The sequence below is a fragment of the Mauremys mutica genome, chromosome 12 (assembly GCF_020497125.1).
Source record: "Mauremys mutica isolate MM-2020 ecotype Southern chromosome 12, ASM2049712v1, whole genome shotgun sequence".
In the NCBI taxonomy this organism is placed as follows: domain Eukaryota; kingdom Metazoa; phylum Chordata; order Testudines; family Geoemydidae; genus Mauremys; species Mauremys mutica.
In genome coordinates, this window is record NC_059083.1 from 21,155,125 (window position 1) to 21,177,785 (window position 22,661).

At 54.0% G+C, this 22,661-nt stretch overlaps 1 protein-coding gene across 3 annotated transcripts in view; it reads left to right on the top strand.

Annotated features, from left to right (window-relative positions):
- Positions 1–8,922: 8,922 nt before the first annotated feature.
- The window catches only part of LOC123344897 (C-type lectin domain family 2 member D-like), an 83,297-nt gene continuing 69,558 nt past the window's right edge, over positions 8,923–22,661 (top strand). Inside the window, exons 1-8 of one of the 3 annotated variants that reach the window (XR_006572672.1) lie at positions 8,923–9,473; positions 14,237–14,265; positions 14,948–15,006; positions 15,149–15,247; positions 16,896–17,071; positions 18,851–18,957; positions 20,293–21,320; positions 21,572–22,213. Coding sequence is in view for 2 of the 3 variants with exons in the window: in XM_044981398.1 (XP_044837333.1) it covers positions 9,096–9,473; positions 14,237–14,265; positions 14,948–15,006; positions 15,149–15,247; positions 16,896–17,071; positions 18,851–18,957; positions 20,293–20,446 (1,002 nt within the window). In the remaining variant the exon portion in view is untranslated. Of the gene's footprint in view, positions 9,474–14,236; positions 14,266–14,947; positions 15,007–15,148; positions 15,248–16,895; positions 17,072–18,850; positions 18,958–20,292; positions 21,369–21,571; positions 22,214–22,661 lie in introns of those variants that run through there. The other 2 variants (XM_044981398.1, XM_044981397.1) reach the window with 2 other exon arrangements.

A 22,661-nucleotide genomic window follows, 5' to 3' on the forward strand; every position in this document is an offset into this window, starting at 1 on the left:
CCCCAATCCCTGACTAACTGCCAGTCTGTCCCCACAGACAGAGCCCTGCTCTTCCCGACCCCCCCACATCCCTGTCTAACTTCCATTCTGTCCCCCACAGACAGAGCCCCGCTCTTCCCGACCCACCCACATCCCTGACTAACTGCCAGTCTGTCCCCACAGACAAAGCCCCGGTCTTCACGACCCCCCCACGTACCTAACTGCCAGTCTGTCCCCACAGACAGAGCCCCGCTCTTCCCAACCCCCCCACATCCCTGACTAACTGCCAGTCTGTCCCCACAGACAGAGCCCCGCTCTTCCCGACCCCCCCACCTCCCTAACTGCCAGTCTGTCCCCACAGACGGAGCCCCGCTCTTCTCGACCCCCCCACATCCCTGACTAACTGCCAGTCTGTCCCCACAGACAGAGCCCCGCTCTTCCCAACCCCCCCCCCCACATCCCTGACTAACTGCCAGTCTCTCCCCCACAGACAGAGCCCCGCTCTTCCCAACACCGCCACGTCCCTGACTAACTGCCAGTCTGTCCCCACAGACAGAGCCCCACACTTCCCAACCCCCCCACGTCCCTAACTGCCAGTCTGTCCCCACAGACAGAGCCCCGCTCTTCCCCACCCCTCACCGCGTCACTGACTATCTGCCTGTCTGTCCCCACAGACAGAGCCCCGCTCTTCCCAACCCCCCCACATCCCTGACTAACTGCCAGACTGTCCCCACAGACAGAGCCCCGCTCTTCCCGACCCCCCCACATCCCTGACTAACTGCCAGTCTGTCCCCACAGACAGAGCCCCGCTCTTCCCAACCCCCCCCCCACATCCCCAACTTACAGCCAGTCTGTCCCCCACAGACAGAGCCCCGCTCTTCCCGAGACCCCCCCCCATCCCTGACTAACTGCCAGTCTGTCCCCACAGACAGAGCCCCACTCTTCCCAACCCCCGCCATGTCCCTGACTAACTGCCAGTCTTTCCCCACAGACAGAGCCCCACTCTTCCCAACCCCCGCCATGTCCCTGACTAACTGCCAGTCTGTCCCCACAGACAGAGCCCCACTCTTCCCAACCCCCGCCATGTCCCTGACTAACTGCCAGTCTGTCCCCACAGACAGAGCCCCGCTCTTCCCGAGCCCCCCCCCCCATCCCTGACTAACTGCCAGTCTGTCCCCACAGACAGAGCCCCACTCTTCCCAACCCCCGCCATGTCCCTGACTAACTGCCAGTCTTTCCCCACAGACAGAGCCCCGCTCTTCCCAACCCCCCCACATCCCTGACTAACTGCCAGACTGTCCCCACAGACAGAGCCCCGCTCTTCCCGACCCCCGCACGTCCCTGACTAACTGCCAGTCTGTCCCCACAGACAGAGCCCCGCTCTTCCCAACCCCCCCACACGTCCCTGACTAACTGCCAGTCTGTCCCCACAGACAGAACCCCGCTCTTCCCAACCCCCCCACATCCCTGACTAACTGCCAGTCTGTCCCCACAGACAGAGCCCCGCTCTTCCCAACCCCCCCACCTCCCTGACTAACTGCTAGTCTGTCCCCGCACACAGAGCCCCGCTCTTCCTGACCCCCCCACGTCCCTGACTAACTGCCAGTCTGTCCCCACAGACAGAGCCCCGCTCTTCCCGACCCCCCCACATCCCTGACTAACTGCCAGTCTGTCCCCACAGACAGAGCCCCGCTCTTGCCGACCCCCCCACATCCCTGACTAACTGCCAGTCTGTCCCCACAGACAGAGCCCCGCTCTTCCCAACCCCCCACATCCCTGACTATCAGCCAGTCTGTCCCCCCTGACAGAGCCCCGCTCTTCCCAACCCCCCTCCACGTCCCTGACTTTCTGCCAGTCTGTCCCCACAGACAGAGCCCCGCTCTTCCCAACCCCCCCACATCCCTGACTAACTGCCAGTCTGTCCCCACAGACAGAGCCCCGCTCTTCCCAACCCCCCCACACATCCCCAACTAACTGCCAGTCTGTCCCCCACAGACAGAGCCCCGCTCTTCCCGACCCCCCCCACATCCGTGAATAACTGCCAGTCTGTCCCCACAGACAGAGCCCCATAATTCCCAACCCCCCCACATCCCTGACTAACTGCCAGACTGTCCCCACAGACAGAGCCCCGCTCTTCCCAACCCCACCACATCCCTGACTAACTGCCAGTCTGTCCCCACAGACAGAGCCCTGCTCTTCCCGACCCCCCCACGTCCCTGACTAACTGCCAGTCTGTCCCCACAGACAGAGCCCCATTCTTCCCAACCCCCCGACATCCCTGACTAACTGCCAGTCTGTCCCCACAGACAGAGCCCCGCTCTTCCCAACCCCCCCACACATCCCCAACTAACTGCCAGTCTGTCCCCCACAGACAGAGCCCCGCTCTTCCCGACCCCCCCCACATCCCTGACTAACTGCCAGTCTGTCCCCACAGACAGAGCCCCATTCTTCCCAACCCCCCCACATCCCTGACTAACTGCCAGTCTGTCCCCACAGACAGAGCCCCGCTCTTCCCAAACCCCCCACATCCCTGACTAACTGCCAGACTGTCCCCACAGACAGAGCCCCGCTCTTCCCGACCCCCCCCAATCCCTGACTAACTGCCATTCTGTCCCCACAGACAGAGCCCCGCTCTTCCCAACCCCCCCCCCCCACATCCCCAACTTACAGCCAGTCTGTCCCCCACAGACAGGGCCCGCTCTTCCCGAGCCCCCCCCCCCATCCCTGACTAACTGCCAGTCTGTCCCCACAGACAGAGCCCCGCTCTTCCCGACCCCCGCACGTCCCTGACTAACTGCCAGTCTGTCCCCACAGACAGAGCCCCGCTCTTCCCAACCCCCCCACACGTCCCTGACTAACTTCCAGTCTGTCCCCACAGACAGAACCCCGCTCTTCCCAACCCCCCCACATCCCTGACTAACTGCCAGTCTGTCCCCACAGACAGAGCCCCGCTCTTCCCAACCCCCCCACATCCCTGACTAACTTCTAGTCTGTCCCCGCACACAGAGCCCCGCTCTTCCTGACCCCCCCACGTCCCTGACTAACTGCCAGTCTGTCCCCCACAGACAGAGCCCCGCTCTTCCCGACCCCGCCACATCCCTGACTAACTGCCAGTCTGTCCCCACAGACAGAGCCCCGCTCTTCCCAACCCCCCCACATCCCTGACTAACTGCCAGTCTGTCCCCACAGACAGAGCCCCGCTCTTCCCAACCCCCCTCCACGTCCCTGACTAACTGCCAGTCTGTCCCCACAGACAGAGCCCCGCTCTTCCCAACCCCCCCACATCCCTGACTAACTGCCAGTCTGTCCCCACAGACAGAGCCCCGCTCTTCCCAACCCCCCACACATCCCCAACTAACTGCCAGTCTGTCCCCCACAGACAGAGCCCCGCTCTTCCCGACCCCCCCCACATCCCTGACTAACTGCCAGTCTGTCCCCACAGACAGAGCCCCATTCTTCCCAACCCCCCCACATCCCTGACTAACTGCCAGACTGTCCCCACAGACAGAGCCCCGCTCTTCCCAACCCCACCACATCCCTGACTAACTGCCAGTCTGTCCCCACAGACAGAGCCCTGCTCTTCCCGACCCCCCCACGTCCCAGACTAACTGCCAGTCTGTCCCCACAGACAGAGCCCCATTCTTCCCCACCCCCCCACATCCCTGACTAACTGCCAGACTGTCCCCTCAGACAGAGCCCCGCTCTTCCCAACCCCCCCACATCCCTGACTAACTGCCAGTCTGTCCCCACAGACAGAGCCCCGCTCTTCCCGACCCCACCCCCACATCCCTGACTAACTGCCAGTCTGTCCCCACAGACAGAGCCCCGCTCTTCCCAACCCCCCCACATCCCTGACTAACTGCCAGACTGTCCCCACAGACAGAGCCCCGCTCTTCCCGAGCCCCGCACGTCCCTGACTAACTGCCAGTCTATCCCCACAGACAGAGCCCCGCTCTACCCAACCCCCCCACATCCCTGACTAACTGCCAGTCTGTCCCCACAGACAGAGCCCCGCTCTTCCCAACCCCCCCACATCCCTGACAAACTGCCAGTCTGTCCCCACAGACAGAGCCACGCTCTTCCCAACCCCCCCACATCCCTGACTAACTGCCAGTCTGTCCCCACAGACAGAGCCCCGCTCTTCCCAACCCCCCCACGTCCCTAACTGCCAGTCTCTCCCCACAGACAGAGCCCCGCTCTTCCCAACCCCCCCACCTCCCTGACTAACTGCCTGTCTGTCCCCACAGACAGAGCCCCGCTCTTGCCGACACCCCCCCCCACATCCCTGACTAACTTCCAGTCTGTCCCCACAGACAGAGCCCCGCTCTTGCCGACACCCCCCCCCACATCCCTGACTAACTGCCAGTCTGTCCCCACAGACAGAGCCCCGCTCTTCCCGACCCCCCCACGTCCCTGACTAACTGCCAGTCTGTCCCCACATACAGAGCCCCACTCTTCCCAACCCCCCCATCCCTGACTAACTGCCAGTCTGTACCCCCCCGACAGCGCCCCGCTCTTCCCCTCGCCCCCCACCTGCCTTTCTGACTGCCAGTCTTTCCCCCACAGACAGAGCCCCGCTCTTCCTGAGCCCCCCACATCCCTGACTAACTGCCAGTCTGTCCCCACAGACAGAGCCCCGCTCTTCCCAACCCCCCGACATCCCTTACGAACTGCCAGTCTATCCACCACAGACAGAGCCCCGCTCTTCCTGACCCCCCCACATCCCTGACTAACTGCCAGTCTGTCCCCAGAGACAGAGCCCCGCTCTTCCCAGCCCCCCCACTTCCCTGACTAATTGCCTGTCTGTCCCCACAGACAGAGCCCCGCTCTTCCCGACCCCCCCACATCCCTAACTGCCAGTCTGTCCCCCCACAGACAGAGCCCCGCTCTTCCCAACCCCCCACATCCCTGACTAACTTCCAGTCTATCCCCCACAGACAGAGCCCCGCTCTTCCTGACCCCCCCACATCCCTGACTAACTGCCAGTCTGTCCCCACAGACAGAGCCCCGCTCTTCCCGACCCCCCCACATCCCTGACTAACTGCCAGTCTGTCCCCCCCCAGACAGAGCCCCGCTCTTCCCGACCCCCGACATCCCTGACTAACTGCCAGTCTGTCCCCACAGACAGAGCCCCGCTCTTCCCCACCCCCCCACGTCCCTGACTAACTGGCAGTCTGTCCCCCACAGACAGAGCCCCGCTCTTCCCGACCCCCCCACATCCCTGACTAACTGCCAGTCTGTCCCCCACAGACAGAGCCCCGCTCTTCCCAACCCCCCTCCACCTCCATGACTAACTGCCAGTCTGTCCCCACAGACAGAGCCCCGCTCTTGCCGACACTCCCCCCCACATCCCTGACTAACTTCCAGTCTGTCCCCACAGACAGAGCCCCGCTCTTGCCGACACCCCCCCCCACATCCCTGACTAACTGCCAGTCTGTCCCCACAGACAGAGCCCCGCTCTTCCCGACCCCCCCACGTCCCTGACTAACTGCCAGTCTGTCCCCACATACAGAGCCCCACTCTTCCCAACCCCCCCCATCCCTGACTAACTGCCAGTCTGTCCCCACCAGACAGAGCCCCGCTCTTCCCAACCCCCCCACATCCCTGACTAACTGCCAGTCTATCCCCCACAGACAGAGCCCCGCTCTTCCTGAGCCCCCCACATCCCTGACTAACTGCCAGTCTGTCCCCACAGACAGAGCCCGCTCTTCCCAACCCCCCCACATCCCTGACTAACTGCCAGTCTATCCCCCACAGACAGAGCCCCGCTCTTCCTGACCCCCCCACATCCCTGACTAACTGCCAGTCTGTCCCCAGAGATAGAGCCCCGCTCTTCCCAACCCCCACACATCCCTGACTAACTGCCAGTCTGTCCCCACAGACAGAGCCCCGCTCTTCCCGACCCCCCCACATCCCTAACTGCCAGTCTGTCCCCCCACAGACAGAGCCCCGCTCTTCCCAACCCCCCCACATCCCTGACTAACTGCCAGTCTGTCCCCACAGAGAGAGCCCCGCTCTTCCCCACCCCCCCACGTCCCTGACTAACTGCCAGTCTATCCCCCACAGACAGAGCCCCGCTCTTCCCAACCCCCCCACATCCCTGACTAACTGCCAGTCTGTCCCCACAGACAGAGCCACGCTCTTGCGGACACCCCCCCCCACATCCCTGACTAACTTCCAGTCTGTCCCCACAGACAGAGCCCCGCTCTTGCCGACACCCCCCCCCACATCCCTGACTAACTGCCAGTCTGTCCCCACAGACAGAGCCCCGCTCTTCCCGACCCCCCCACGTCCCTGACTAACTGCCAGTCTGTCCCCACATACAGAGCCCCACTCTTCCCAACCCCCCCCATCCCTGACTAACTGCCAGTCTATCCCCCACAGACAGAGCCCCGCTCTTCCTGAGCCCCCCACATCCCTGACTAACTGCCAGTCTGTCCCCATAGACAGAGCCCCGCTCTTCCCAACCCCCCACATCCCTGACTAACTGCCAGTCTATCCCCCACAGACAGAGCCCCGCTCTTCCTGACCCCCCCACATCCCTGACTAACTGCCAGTCTGTCCCCAGAGACAGAGCCCCACTCTTCCCCACCCCTCCACATCCCTGACTAACTGCCAGGCTGTCCCCACAGACAGAGCCCCGCTCTTCCCGACCCCCCCACATCCCTGACTAACTGCCAGTCTGTCTCCCCCCAGACAGAGCCCCGCTCTTCCCGACCCCCCCCCCACATCCCTGACTAACTGCCAGTCTGTTCGTAGCCTTTCTGTAACTGCCCCGGCTCTCTTGGAGGGTGACATTCATACCCCGTTTCCCAGCTGTTTTGAGAGGCAAAATAACAGTTGCAAAAATGCAATCCCCATTGGTGGATTGACTCCAAACAAAGTTTTGACACTAGGCCAGAAATTCAGTCAGCTCTAAAATGAGAAGAAAAAATTAAATTTAAAAATTCAGGGAATCCCAGCAGCAGCAGCAGGTAAGACAACTTGGGAAACTGCTCCGAGACTCTGTGCAATCAGATCCAGTGATCAAGGATTCTTTGTTTCTGAGGGGATCTGTGTAAAATGTTTCACTGAATTAAGTCTCAGGGATTATCTACACTGGGAAGTTAAAGTGCTCTGACTTGCTGGCTCAGGGATGTGAACAACCCCCCCCCACCCGAGCACAGCAAGTTTGAGCGCTTTAAAGCGCTAGTGTGGCCAGGCTCGGCTCCCAGTGCTCGGAGCTAGTCCCCTCCTCGAGGTGGATTACCAGGAGCACTGGCACCCGAGGCAGCGCTTTGAACTTTGTAGTGTAGACATAGTCTCAGTCGGTTAGATCAGACCAAGAGCAGCTGCAGTGACTAGGCACTGATGCCTGTGCCTTTAAGGGTATGGCTACACTTACGGTTTGCAGCGCTGGTAGTTTGCAGCGCTGGTCATCCAGCTGTGTAGGAGCAGCGCTGGTGTGTGGCCACACTCACAGCTACCAGCGCTGGTGTGTGGCCACATTTGGAGCATTTGCAGCGCTGTTGGGAGTGCTGCATTATGGGCAGCTATCCCAGCATTCAAGTGCACCAACGTGCTTTTCAAAAGAGGGGGGTGGAGGGTGGTGTACTGTGACAGGGAGTGGGGAAGATAGAGAGAGTGGATTTTTGGAGCCAACACTGAGTGTTAGCTTCCTGGATTGGAAAAATCACAAAATGTTCATGAGCCCTTAGTCTTAACTCTAATTGCAAACAGCCTGCCTGTTTGCTGTGATCAGTGTTTGTTTTTTTAGATTAGCAGTTCAACGGAGCGATCGGCTCCGTTCTGTTTCATTCACTCTTCCTGCCTGCCTCTCATTTGATCGTTCACAGCCAGGTATAGATAGCTCCTGTTTGCTGTGATCAGTGTTTGTTTTTTAGATAAGCAGTTCAAACGGCTCCGTTCTGTTTCATTCACTCTCCCTCCCTGCCTGCCTCTCATTTGATTGTTTACAGCCAGGTACAGAACGGAGCTCCGATCGGAGCTCGTTCACAACAAAACAAAGAAAGGCTGCATAACAAAACAAAGAGAGTAATTTATAAAAGCATTCTGGGATACACCTTATTCCCTGGAGGCCAATCACAGCGCTGGTGTGTGGCCACACTTGATGACCAGCGCTGCAGCACCAGCGCTGGAATCCTTATTCCCCATGCTGAGTGAGGTGTACGGCCAGCGCTGCAGCCAGGGAGTTGCAGCGCTGGAAGTGCCCTGCAGGTGTGGCCACTTACTAATTGCAGCGCTGGTGGAGGCTTTCCAGCGCTGCAAATCGCCAGTGTAGCCATACCCTAAGAGTCCAGCCCTGGGAAGCCGATGCTGAGAGGTGCTGCCTGTGAGAGGGGAAAGAAAAAAGCCCGTTTGCCCGCCACCATTTTTGCAAGCACTGGTGTCTCCGTGTGCTGGGGTGACTCTTACCCCGGGCCGGGTTTTGCCCTCTGACCGGGCCTCACTCCGAGCTGAACTCCACCTCCTCCCCCCGGCCCCCAGTTCTGGTTTTGCCCTTAGCCCCTCTTCTAATGCTGCCTCCAGCTGCTTCACCCTCCCGACCAGCCCATTTCCGGCCCCTGCTCCGAGCCTGGCCACCCCCCTGCTCCGAATCGCCCCTTTGCCCCTTTTTAACCCCTGTCAATAGCAGTCAGCAGAACCCTAGGGCAGGGAGAAGGGCAGCGGCTTCAGCAGATGTCACCGAGCATGCTCAGTGCACGTCAGTAGCACTTCCCTACGGAGAGCAGCCCCCGCCCCCTCCCCCGGTTCCATGCCCCCCACTGCCCGCTCGCTCGGCTCCCGCCCTCCCCCCCCAACTCGTGCAGGAGAGGCAGAGGCAGGGGCAGAGCCAGGGGCAGAGCCGAGGCAGGTCTCCCGATCACCTTCCTGCTCCCCAGCAGTCACTGGATTCCTGTGCTTGTCTGAGCGCTTCGTTGTAACCTTTGATCTGCCCTCCCCCCGCTGCAGTTCGCTCCCGGATGGCGCGTGCGTAATGAGGCAGCTGCTCTGCGCAAACCCCTCTCCCCAGCAGGCTGCGGCTGGCGGATCTGTCAGTGCACCGGCAGCGGGTGGGCCCGTTTGCTTTCAGCCTGTGATGCCCGCAAACTGTTTCTGTCTGTGCTGGAGCAGCCATGGCCGCCATTGAGCCCGAAACTGTGAAACGGCTCCTGGATGAATTTATTTGCTCGATCTGCCAGGATTACCTTACAGACCCGGTGATTACAAATTGTGGCCACAACTTCTGCCGAGTCTGTATCAATCGGTACTGGGACAAGTGTGAACCCGTCTGCCCCGAGTGCAGGGAAGCATGTTCGGAGAGGGAGCTAGTCCCCAACGTGCAGCTGCGGAGCGCTGTCCGAAAGGCCAAAGGGCTGTACTCCGCAGCCCCGGGAGCACCAGCCACAGGCGATGGAGTCTGTCAATCACACAAGGGTGCGGTTTGCACAGAGTCCCAGGCTCACAAAGATCACACGGTACTTCGCGCGGAGGATGCTGCTCAGGATCACAAGGTAGGAAATTGGGTCAGGGCCCTGGAAATCAGGGATGGACCAACCCCCCCAACCTCACACTTTGTCAATCCAAAGCAATGCAGAATCAGGCCCTATGGAGAATTGTTGTCCAGGGCAGCTACAGTCAGTGGGATTATCCCACCTTGATGGGGGCAGACCCAGAGTCCGAAGGGCCAGTTTTTCTGCTGGTATAAAATTGATGCAGTACATTGACTTTGATGGAGTTACACAGCAGACCGTCTGGGGCCTAGATCCCCAGTGGTGCATCTTGTGTTCTCATTGACCTTGGGCATGACCCAAGCATAGAGTGACCAGATAATCGATTTTTGGATCTTATTCTTATATAGGCTCCTATTACTCCCCAGCCCCTGTCCCGATTTTTCACATTTGCTGTCTGGTCACCCTACCCAAACATAACGTTTTTTTGGGCCTAGAACAAACTTGTAACACAGGCCCCCTCCCTCCACACATGGTAATGGGGGTTGCAGCCTGGGCCGGGCCCCACAGGGCCTCCAGGCCCCGGTAAAGTGTACTCTTCCCCCCTCCCCCATGTGGGGGCATTGGCCTTGTGTGCCGTGAGTGGGCAATGCACCCACGGGCAATAGTGACAGGAGAAGTCAGAAATGGATATTGCAAGCTATAGGTTTAAATGGCGACATGCAGGCCGGCTAGGGAAGAATTAACCCCCATTCAGTTGAAACCGGAGGGGACACCGGCAGATGAGAGCAGATGGAGCTCTGGGCCCCAGCAGCTTCACAGACAATAAATCGGAGACATGAAGAAGACAGACACTAACGTTGAACTAAAACTGACAGCTACACTGGCACTCCCATATCTCATTCCCCACCCCTGCCCCGAGCCAGGATGGGAGCCAGTGCCTCCTGAAAGGGAACAGGCCCCATATCACAATATCTGTACCTGTGGGGGAATTGAGAATAACTCACCCAACTCTAATCCATGTGTAAATAAATAAAAATGGCTGCATCTCAGATATGGAACCTTAAACGGTGTGTCCGTTTTGTCCGTGACTCCAGCAGACACCACCCACCGCTCCTATGCAGGGCCCCCGCCCCAATCTCAGACATTTGATGGATAATGGGTTAGGCTGCTTGTACCGTTTAGAGTTGCTGGCGTGTTCTTCCAGGGCAGAGTTAAGGTTGGTTGGGTGTGCTCAGTGAGCATGTGTCATAAACAGTTAGTTAAGGGTTAAGGTCTCTTTTACCTGTAAAGGGTTAACAAGCAGTACCTGAGGAACACCTGACCAGAGGACCAATCAGGGACAAGATAATTTCAAATCTCTGTGGAGGGAAGGCTTTGTCTGTGTTCTTTGTTTTAAGTGTTCGTGCTCTCTTTAGATCTAAGAGAGGCCAGACATGTCTCCAAGTTCTCCTGGAGTATTTCCTACTATCCAGTATAGTAAGTATTAGAAAGGCAAATTAGTCTTATAATTTGATTTCTACATTTGCAATTGTGTGTTTGCTGAAGGAATCTCTTTATTTCTAGTGCTGTTACTTTGCTTTTACTGAGAAAGAAAGGGGGAGGGGGAAATCTCTCCAGGTTATAAGTTAGACCTTGTGCATTGTTCCATCCTGGTGTTACAGAGATAGTGTACTTTCTTTTTGTTCTTTTAATAAACTCTTTTCTTTCTTTGGACTTGGTTAATTCCTTCTCTTGTGGAAATTCAGGGGAGGGGGAGTGGGGAAGAGTGAGTTCCTCCTGGGTTTGATTCAAAAAGTTGAATCGGTGTGTATCTCTCCAGAGTGGCTAGGAGAGAGGGAGGGGGGAAGTGGGCTGCTTCCCTGTGTGTAAAGAGTCAGGGAGATTAAATCTGTGTTCCTCAGGGAAAGTTGGGGGAACAGGCAGTGTGTCAGACACTTAGAAAACTGACTGGTGGCAGCGTATCAGATCTAAACTAGGATTTTAGTTTAGGGGAGTCCATCTTGTGAACCCAAAAGCTCCAAGTGGGGGAGAAACCTATGACATGGTGAGCAGTGGTGACTTGAACCAGAGAGCCATTGAGAGCTATTCTCTTCTCCTAAAGAAGGAATGCAGGTTAGGAGGGATAAATACCCTGAAGGCAAACAAACAAGGTTTTCTAACAAGGTATTGTTAGAAGGAGTTTTTTTCAGCTGGGCTAAGCTGAAAAGAGCTATTCTCTTCTTCTAGAGCAGGAAAGCAACCTGAGAGAAGGGGGGGGGGTTAAAAGTATTCAGTTTCTGACAAGGTATTGTTGGAAGCAGTTTTCAGCTGGGTTAAGCTGGAGGAAATAAAGTTTTCCAACAGGCTTTGCTGGAAGGAGTTTTTCTTTCTGGTTGCTTGGACAAGCAGCTTGAGGAAAAGGAGGTGTAAGGTTTTCTAACTGGCTTTGTTAGAAGAAGACTTTTTTTTCTTTTTTTTTCTTTTTCTTTTTGGCTGCTTTAAAAAACAGCTAGGGAAGAGGTGTAAGTTTTTCTAGGAGGTTTGTTAAAAAGGATTTCCAGCTGGGTTTAGCTGGAGGGTAATTAACAGTTTGCAAGAGACAAGTTACCAAACCAGATTTTCTAGTTTCTTGTGAGCCAGCAAACAAACAGCACTACATTTGCAAATTAAAAGTGTTTTTTTTTTAATTTTATTCAACCGGGAATAGAAAGGGTAGCAATTTGTGAACCAAGCAACACAGTTCACTGACTGCAGAGGGGTGTGGCCAGCACCAGAAAGCACAAAGACATGAGTACCAGTCAAACAGCTGACCACAAGAAAGACATGGAGAAGCAACAAGCCAGAGAGGCTGACCACAGAAGAGAGATGGAGAAGCAAGAGGCTAACCACAGGAGGGTGTTGGAGCTCCAGAGGGAGGCCCACCAGCAGGCCCTGGAATTAGCAAAAGCTAACCCACATGTTTCAGCCAACCCTAGCAATCCTTCTCCAGGCACTGTTCCCCATCCCAAGAAATTTCCCACCTACATGGCAGGTGAGGACATTGAGGCCTTCTTGAAAAATTTTAAAAGGACCTGCCATGGGTACAGCATCCCTGAAGACCAGTACAAGGACTGGTCAGGAAAGTGGACTTTTGCTGTCTATGACAATTATTCCATCCCCATGCTACTGGGGGAAGACTTGGCCAACCATGTGCAGCTGGCCAAGAGGGGGGGAGTGGTCACCGGCAACCAGACCAAACAAGCTTCCGCTCCCATCCCTGTTCCTGAGCCGTCCACCAGGACCCTATCTGTGTTACCAGAGACCCAGACCAAGGTGGTGGAACCGGATCCCATGCCAACAACTACAGCAGCCATAGTACCTCCAGTCCCAGAACCGGAACTGGAAGAGCAACCAGCGGCAAAATTATCGCCAGTGGGCCTGAACTGGCAGAAGCAGCAGACAGCCCTACCCAAGAGGCTCAGCCAGAGCCTAAAATATCACCTTGTGCACCAGCGGAGAGCGGTCCACAGTCAACGGAAACAACCTCATCACCTACATCGCTTCCAGAGGGACCAAGTCCACAGTCTACGGAGGAACTGGTGTCTCCAGCCTCAAGGGAACAGTTCCAGACTGAGCAGGAAGCTGATGACAGCCTTAAGAAAGCTTGGGCGGCGGCACGGAGCAATCCACGGCCTCTCAACTCATCTAACCAAAACTGGTTTGTTAAAGAACAAGGACTTTTATATAAGAAAATTCTTTCTGGTAAACACCAGGAAGGCCAGCATCCTCAAAAACAGTTGATAGTTCCAACTAAGTACCGGGACAAGCTCTTAAGCTTGGCCCCTGACATCCCAGTGGGCATTCTGGGGTAAACAGAGCAAAGACAGGTTGGGAAAGTCCTTCCACTGGGAGGGGATGGGCAAGGACGTTGCCAAGTATGTCTGGTCAAATGCATACAAAGTGTTCTTCAATGTCCAATATCTTGTTGTTTACATACTTAGTAGTATATGTAATAGTGCATGTGTTTTGTTAATCTGTTTATTTTAAAGTTCTAGAAGGAAATCACCGCCAGTGTGGGTCCCCCACTGTCCGTGACTCCAGCAGACACCACCCACCGCTCCTATGCAGGGTCCCCGCCCCAATCTCAGACATTTGATGGATAATGGGTTAGGCTGCTTGTACCCTTTAGAGTTGCTGGCGTGTTCTTCCAGGGCAGAGTTAAGGTTGGTTGGGTGTGCTCAGTGAGCATGTCTCTGTTTATTCCGGTGTTACATGTACATGAGCTATTAACACCAGGATGGGAATTGTTTACATCCCCTTAGAATGTGATTGTTTGAATTGTTAAACTTTGGGGTTGGGGTTTTGATTTGATTTTGGATTGAAACAGCACTTAACAAACATGATTCAGCAAAGCTTTTTGGGTGGGAATATTAACGGGATTCAGAAATAGAGAATGGCAACATTTTTACACTAGTGTCTGGTATCCAGTAACTGCAAAATCCAGGCAATGTATTCCTCTTCCCCCATTGCCCTCACTCAAACACGCACCAAAATAACTAACTGGATTTTAATTCACACCATTGGCTGTTGTGCAAATCTGTGTGTGGACACTCTTCTTTTGGAATAAAAGCTTCCTGTTTAGATTACGTTTCGGTCAGTTTTTTTTAAGTGACAAGCAAAATGGAAATAGGGAACTTCTCATGAAAAGGTGTCTGAACGCAGATGTGCTCCAGAAAATCAAACGGTGGGAATTAAAATCAACTGGAGTAAGTGCATGTGTGTTTCATCATTTCTAAGCCAGTATTACACTCCTGGCATATTTCTGTAGAATGAGAACTCCATGTCTCTCTTCCTTTCTGTTTTAGGCTACCAAAAGGCCCAAGACCCAGAGCACGTGAGTGGCTGTTTCTCTCCCGCCCCCCCAATTAAATCTTTATTGTGTAGAAAAAACTTTCATCCTCTCAGTTTTTAACTTTAATAGACAATTCCCTCCACTTCCTCATTTTCATATAAGAAACAATTATTCCTGAAGCAAAAGCCTTCTCTGTGGCATATATAGAGACTGGTAATCACTCATAATTTTGTTTTCCTACATATCAGGGTTTGCTATATGATCTTACTGCCTGCTGTACACTTTTCTGCTGCAGGCTCAGTGTGGGGGAAAAACACACCAAGCTCTAACCCTTTCCTTTCATCTCACATTTCTCATTGAAAAATCAAATCTTTTCACTGAACGTTTTCATTTGAAAGCATTTCTTTAGACAGTTTTCACAGGGAAACAACATTGACACCTCTGCCTGTGACAATAATCCAAACCTGAAGGGTTACGATCCTAGAAGTAACCTTTGAGCCATAACTTTGCCATTTCCAGCCTCTTTGCGCTGCAGCCTCAGTGATCTCTTACTGTAGAGGAGGTTTTTCCACATGGAATATTAAATCATATCCATTCCCGACCAGCGGTGGGAGGTTTTGTTGTAACCCCAGTTCCCAAACTTTCCCCTTCCTTCTCCTTGGCTGAATGACCGTCTGGAACAGTCAGGTGAATAACATCAATCTTTTTCCTCTGCCTTGGATAGGTGTGAAGAAGAGAAGGAGAATTTTTTGAAACCGAGCCAAACGAAAGCATACAAGCCAGGTAAAGAAAAATGATCTCCTGAATCCTCCCCACCCACAGCCAAAGTCTTCCCTTCTCCTGCGTGATCCTTAGCCACTGAACCCATTGAGATGTCAAGAACAAAAACCAAGGAGTCTGACTAAAACCGGCTCTGTCTTTTCAGATCTCCAGCTGGGTAACTACAGGATCCCTAAAGAAAGAGTTTATCAAGGGTGCATCGTAGTCCTTGCGGTAGCAATTCCCGCTAGTTTTTTTATTGGAGGTGAGTCCCCAGACCTGACTAACCAGACCCCGGGCCTGATTCCCCGTTGTGCAGTCAGTTGTGCACAGAGATAGCATCTTACACCCACTTTGCTGTTATCAGCTCAGGAGGCTCCTGCGAGGAGGGCACTGCCCCCTTGGGGAGGCCCATGAGAGGCAGAGACTCCCCAGTGCTGGCAGTGATGAGAGAGGTGAGGCGTCAGGGACTGGGGAGGTGACCAAGCAACTGGGGTGCTGTGCGGGGCAGGAGGAGTTGGACACCAAGATAGGAGGGAGCTTCGGGAGGCGGACACGGTGCTGCGAGCAGGGGCACAGAGTGGTCAGCAGGGTGCACAAGATGCAGCAGGCGGGGAGGTGGCTCTGCACTCCAGCTGGGGAGCACCAACCCCACAGCCATGCTGGCGGGAATGGGGAAGTGCTGCCCAGCCTGCCCTTTGCAAGGGGACCTATATCGGAGGTGAGAGCTGGGCCCGATCCTGGACCCCCTGGCCGTGGGGTGCAGTGCTCCTCCCCTCGAGGGGACTCCCGCTGGGCAAGTGCTCCGATCTGGGTTGAGAGCAGAGTGATCTGAGTTCAGGTAGTGGGGCCGGCTCTGTACGGAAGCACGGGATCGGGTGGGGTGGAAGATGAACACACACACACACCCGGCATTGAGAGAGGGATGTAAATACCAGTTTAAAAGTTAACTGGTTAAACGATTCAAATTATATTGTTTGACCGGTTAACCGAGGTCCCTCCGATGGGAAGGCAGCAGGGGGTGCAGGGCTGGGGTCCCCCCAACGTGGGGGTTCATCTGGCTTAGGCTTCCCCAGGTTGCTGCGGACAGAGTCCTTCTGGATGGGTCACCACATCCAGGGCACAAGTTGGGGCACTGCCTGCCCGGTGCAGCTGGGGCTGGGGCCACTCCATCCCTCCCAGCCTGAGGTCCCGCCAGCCCACCCTGGCCAGGGACCGCTCTGGCCTGCTGGGGTCCCGCCTGCCTGCCCACCATGGCCATAACTGAGGCTTGGGGTCGCTCAAGCTGTCCTGGCAGGACTAGGGCCGCTCGAGCCAGCCCGGCATGGCCTCTGGCCTGCCACAGCTGAGGGTCCTGCCGGCCCACTCGCTGTGGACACCAGCCCACCCCACCTGCCGCAGCCGGGGTCTCACAGCCGGTACCTCGCTGGGGCTGGGGTCCCTCTGGCTGGCTGTCCCAGTGCAGTAGGGGCTGCTACGGCCGGCTGGCCACTGGGGTTAATGGTTAAGGTCTGGTTAACCAGTAAGCCTAATGCCCGTTAACCTTCTACATCCCCAGTTGGGACTTCAGTGTTGCTCTCCCACGTCCCCTGCCCCATTTGGAAAGCAAAGCACCAGCTCCCCCAGGACAATTGCGCAGGGCCTGGGGGTATGTTTGGGGTGAGTGTTTGTGATGGGGTGTAGGTTGGGGGTGCATGGGAGATAACCGGGACTGGGTGTGTGTGGGGGGGTGCGGGATAGGGGGTGTATTAGTCAATGTTAAACCCACACCAATAATCCTGTGGTGAGGCTGAATTTAAAGCCACACGACTCAGGAGGGGGGATTGGCTCAGAGTCTCCCTTGTTCCCCCCAGGCCCTGCAGGTACAGACAGGGGAAAGGAACAGTCTCTTACCATATCTTTCTCCATTTTAGTGGGAAGATCTAACTCACTTCTGGCTGCGAAAGGACCCAACTGCCCCGATGGCTGGGTCGGGTTCCTGGGGAAGTGTTACTATTTCTCAGAGACTGAAGGGAACTGGACCTACAGCCAGAAGAACTGCTCTGCACTCGGTGCCTCCCTGGCTGTGATTGACACCTTTCAGGACCTGGTAAGGGATGCAGATTCCTTGTAATTGCAGTCAAGTGGCACCAGAAGGAGTTACGGAAGAGCTGTATATTAGCAACAGTGAGGGGAGTAAGAATAATGCCAAGGCTCCACCCCACCAGATCCAATGCCCAGTGCCCCATGTAATGGCAGCGCACACAGAGGTCCACGCTGCAAGTCGAGCTGTATAGTTTTAATGCCCCCCTCAGACTCCTTTACAACAGACCCAGTCTGAGTCGTGTCCACACAGCAACATTTTGTCCCACACTGTGATCGTGTGTCATCAGTGTTTGTGCTCCTACGCCACCTAACCGGATTGGCATCTGGGCAGTCTGTGGAAATCCAGGCTGCTTTCCCAGGGTGGCTCAGCAGGGAACAGACACAGGTCAGCAGTAGCAGCATGTGGAGCAATGCTCTCTGGAGTATCCTGTTGCACAGAGAGGAAGGAGGATTGGCTCAGTCAGTTACACAAGCAGAGTTTGGGGCTCTCAGTCCACACTGTAAAACAACATTGTGCTGAACCTGTTAAAAGGAGACAGCCGGGTACCACCCTGGGCCTGCAGTGGAGTGGAGGCTATAGCTCTGGAGTCCTTCGCTCAATGAACCAGGGAGCTGAACCCTTAAAAATTTTGTTTCAGTTCTGGTTAGGGTTCATCAATATTTCCTCGCCCTCCAGTTCGGCTCTGCTTCAGTCACTAATTTAGAACGATGGTTCAGTAACTGGTTCTCTTTGAACTTGTTTGAACTGGTTCAGATACATTTCCCGCAGATTAATGTCACACACTCAAATGCTTGCATTGTAATGCCTCACAGAAGAATACAGTGATAAATATTTTTCACTATAGAAAAAGTATTTATCTTTTAAAGATGTTATTTGCATGCACTAGTACCACATCCTCTAGAACTGTCTGTCATAGTTGACCGCTGAGGTGACAAAATGAATTGCAGCCCAGAAAACACCCCATTCTATGCCGACCGCAGCAAAAACAAGCACTCAACAGGAGGAGATGGAGAAGGGCAGGAGGCATTCTGGGAGTCGTAATTCCCTTCCATGGGCAGTCCTCTACCTGGGCAGAACAGGCAGGAGAATTACCAAATTCGTGGCTGTGAAAAATGCATCATGGACCATGAAATCTTGTCTACCCCGTGAAATCTGTTTTTCTGTGTGCTTTTACCCTATCCTATCCAGATTTCACAGAGGAGACTGGCGTTTCTCAAACTGGGGGTCCCAACCCAAAAAAGGGTTATGGGGAGGTCGCATGGTTATTGTAGGGGGATTGTGGTATTGCCACTCTTACTTCTGTGCTGCTGCTTTCATGCTGGGCTGCCAGAGAGCAGTGACTGCTGACTGAGGGCCCAGCTCTGCAGGCAGCAGCACAGAAGTAAGGGTGGCAATAGCATACCATGCCATCCTTACTTCTGTGCTGCTGCTGGTGGCGGCTCTGCCTTCAGAACTGGGCTCCTGGCCAGCAGCCACCGCTCTCCAGATGCCCGGCTCTGAAGGCAGCACCGCCACCAACAACAGCAGCACAGAAGTAAGGGTGACAATACCGTAACCCCACTAGAATAACCTTGTGACCCCCCCCCCATCCCCTTTTGGGTCAGGATCCCTACGGTTACAGCACTGTGCCAGTTCAGATTTAAATATGTGAAATCATTAAATTTACGACTTTTAAAATCCTATGACTGACGTTGACCAAAATGGATGGTGAATTTGGTAGGGCTGTAGCTATAGTGCTGTTACTGCCACACTATTATATGTATTCTCATTGCTTTTCTAAAGGTTTTCATGTTACGATATAAAGGCATCCTTGACCACTGGATTGGTCTCTGGAGGAATCAAGACGGACAGCCTTGGAAATGGCCCAATGGCACTGAATTCAACAACCTGTGAGTCCTTTTTCTTGTGTTTCTGCGGTAGAGATGGTAAGAAAATGCATTCCAGAATGACTGTCTAAGCTGGGACTCTGTCTTAAATCTGAGGTCCTAATGCCCTATCTGCCCTAGTGAACTTTGCATCCTTGTCACTATATCCACGTAGTAAGGGAAGGGTGAATCTACAGTGGGAGGTTGCACTGATGTAACTACACCAGTGCAAAGAAACCCAGTACAGACGAGGCCGACGTGGGAGCTGAGCTCTTTTGAAGATCCGGTCCATGGGCTCTGGGCCGAGTGCCTGCCAGTGTCTGAAGGAGCGGTGAACACTGACCGCTGTGCCTGGTAGAATGGGGCTAACACTTCCCTGCAGTGGTGGATTAACACATGGCCCGACAGGGCCGTGCCCAGGGGCCCCAGCCCAGCCAATTTGGGGTCCCCTGCAGGAGCCCCGGAACTCTGGCCCTGACCCCTGCTTCTCCTCTCCCGCGCCCCCTGGGGCCCTGTCGCTCTGCTCTGCCTCTTCCCCCGAGGTCCTGCCTCCTGGCCACGCTGGAAGCCAGAGCCCAGCTGTGATAGGGTGAGCGGATTGCCCCCCTCCCCCTGCGCAGAGCTGGCCTGAGTCACTCACCCTCCCTCCCCCACACAGGGCTAGCCCGAGCCTCGCTGCTTGTCTCCCCGTAGCCCATCACTCACACCCTGCCAAGCCCCTTTTTGGCAAAACCGGGCATTTGTCCCATTTGCTCTTGCAAACTGACAATCAGTTGGAAGAGCAAATGGGACAAATGCCCAGATTTGCCCCCAAAAAATAAAAAGTTGGGACGTCCAGAGCCGAAACGGGACATACGGTTTATCCTAGGCCAGGGGTCCCCAAACTTTTTTGGTCATACCCCCCTCTTACCCGGTCCATCCCCCCCCGGCAGCCATAGCTGTGGTTGGGGGCCAGGAACAGGGCCAGAGCTGGAGCTGAGGCCGTGGCCAGAAGCGGAGATGTGGCTGGGAGCAGAGCCACAGCTGGGGCAGGGCCAGGGCAGAACTGGGGGCAGAGCCGCAGGGCTTGGTGTCACTCCCTCCCCAGCCTTCATGGGAGCTGACCCAGACCCCACTACACTCGTTCCTCTGTGCCCCCCTTGGAGGAGTGTGCCCCACAATATGAAGACCACTGCCCTAAGCTGTGGCAAGAGCTACCCAGGGAGCCCAGACAGCTGTGTTGAGCCGTGGATACTTCACCTGCCCTGGATAGGGGGGCAAGGGGACTGTCTCCTCCCCCCCAGCCCCCGTCATGCCATCAGGAAATAGAATTGTCAAGGGGAGCCCCTGACTAATTATAATTGTTGCCTCTCATTACAGGTTTGAAATCCAAGGAGAAGGTGACTGTGTTTATCTGAACAATAACTATGCCAGAATTGTTGGCTGTGGCTTAGAGAGACACTGGATCTGCAGCAAATGGGATGGATATACTGCAAGAAAGCAAAATGCCCCGCACAGGAACTCCAATTTTTAACAGCACTGAAAAGGACCCGTAAAGGGGGAAAAAATAGAGCTTGGTTGTGCCCTTTACTGTATCTCTATGATGTATAAATAGACCCTCTTCCTTTTCTTCAAAAAAAAAAAAAAAAAGTGTAGTATAGATGCTGTGACGTTGCACTCCATGTGTTTTATGGGACTATGCTTATGAGTGTGTCTATGATGTAACTGGAATATGCTTTATTCAAAAGGTCTCTTGTAAGGTATCATTACAGAGGTTATAACCTATTGCAGGGGTCCCCAGTGCACTGCCCGCAGGCGCCACATCCTGGCCGGCAGTTGAGCATCCGCCAAAATTCAGCGGCATTTCGGCGGATGCTCAACCGCTGCCACGGTTCTTCGACTGGCACCTGCCAGACGAAAAGGTTGGGGACCACTGACCTATTGAATATATTCATCCTGTTTGTATGCATGTATCATTCTTGTATCTGATGCTAGAACTATGAAGTATAACTCTGAGCTCCTATTGTAATTATGCAAAATGTGTGCCATTAATGGTGGTTTAGAATCTCAATGGCTCCCATTGACTAGGACAGTTGGTTGTAAATGGGTTATTTACCTGGAAGCCCTGCTGTGTACCTGTGGGCCAACCCAGGAAGAGTGGAGACTAGGGGTTTCAGAGACATGTGACCACATCACATGATACTGGAATCCATCTGAATCCTTGTTCCTTTCTATTGATGAGGCAGTGGTGGGGCCCAAGCACAGACAAAGGACTCCTGCCTTATGCTAAAGATTTAAAAGGGGTTGGAGCAGGACCACCTGGGATGCCTGCTGGAACTAGCAAGGACTGTACCAGGGGAAAGGATTGGGCCCAGCCTAGGAAAGAGTCTAGTCTGTCTAGTCCAGGGGTCGGCAACCCATGGCACATGTGCCAGAGGCAGCACGTGAGCTGATTTTCAGGGGCACTCTCTTTGCCCGGGTCCTGGCCACCAGGCCGGGGGGGCTCTGCATTTTAATTGATTTTTTTTTTAATGAAGCTTCTTAAACATTTTAAAAATCTTATTTACTTTATATACAACAAGAGTTTAGTTTAGGATCCTGGCAGTGTGAGTGCCACTGAAAAGCAGCTCGTGTGCTGCCTTCGGCACCTCTGCCATAGGTTGCCTACCCCTGGCCTAGCCTTCCCAAGGGAGACAAAGCGGGTGAGGTGATATCTTTTATTGGACCTACTGCTGTTGGTGAGAGAGACAAGCTTTCGAGCTCTTGAATATCCTGGGACCAAGATGGCTACACTAACACTGCAAATGACTTTCCCAACGCTAGTCACGAGTTTCAGAGCCTCCGATCTAGCCTGCTGTGTACCCATTATATAGCTGCTTCTTTCTCATTCTTCTTCTCCATTTACTCCTTATGTCTCTCTCCATAAGAGTCAATAGCTCAATCCAGCTCTGAGTAATTTTATTCACTGCATTACATAAAAATTATTCACAGTGAGAAAAACTTGACTAGGATTAAGCTTGGAAGGATTAGATTTTTAATTGGTAAATGTCAGTAAACATCGGTTTCACCCTATACACACAAACCGATGGAAAAACCAATCAATAACTGAAATTTACAGATAGGAAAAGTAAGAAAACTGCTGCTGGAGAACATCTTAGCGTTTGATTTAAGGATATTTCCATTGTATAGTTTGACGTGTGATGTGCACAGCTTGTGTTGTAACGGTTATAAAGCTTTACCTTTTTGAATAGCAATGTTTGCTGTCATGAAATAATTGTCTGACACACCATAGAATTTTCTGCAACTGAAAATTTAAAATCAATAAAAATAGAAAAAAATGCTTTAAATTAAACATTGATATTATCCATCAAAATTATTTAAAAAAATGAATTTTGCCAAGCTTAATTATTATGGACTGGCAGCAGTTTAATGAGGCTATTCGCAATCTGAAACTTCCTGTTGAGGGAGACTTTGTGCAGAGAGGATGAAAATCCTTTCTAAGGCTCCTTCACAATCCTGACATAAGACTTTACAAACCCTAAGGCCCAGTCAGTTGGGCTCACCGTATTTTGCCACCAGTACACTCACTTCATTTGTCCCAGGTCATCTGTACATGATGGCGACCCCTGAGAGCAGTGCAGATGCACAGGGACAGAGCGTGATTAAAGGTGGTATCATAACACATATGCACAAAAGGGCAGAGTTAAGGTTATACACTGAGCCTTAACACTTTCATTTCCTGAGTTTTG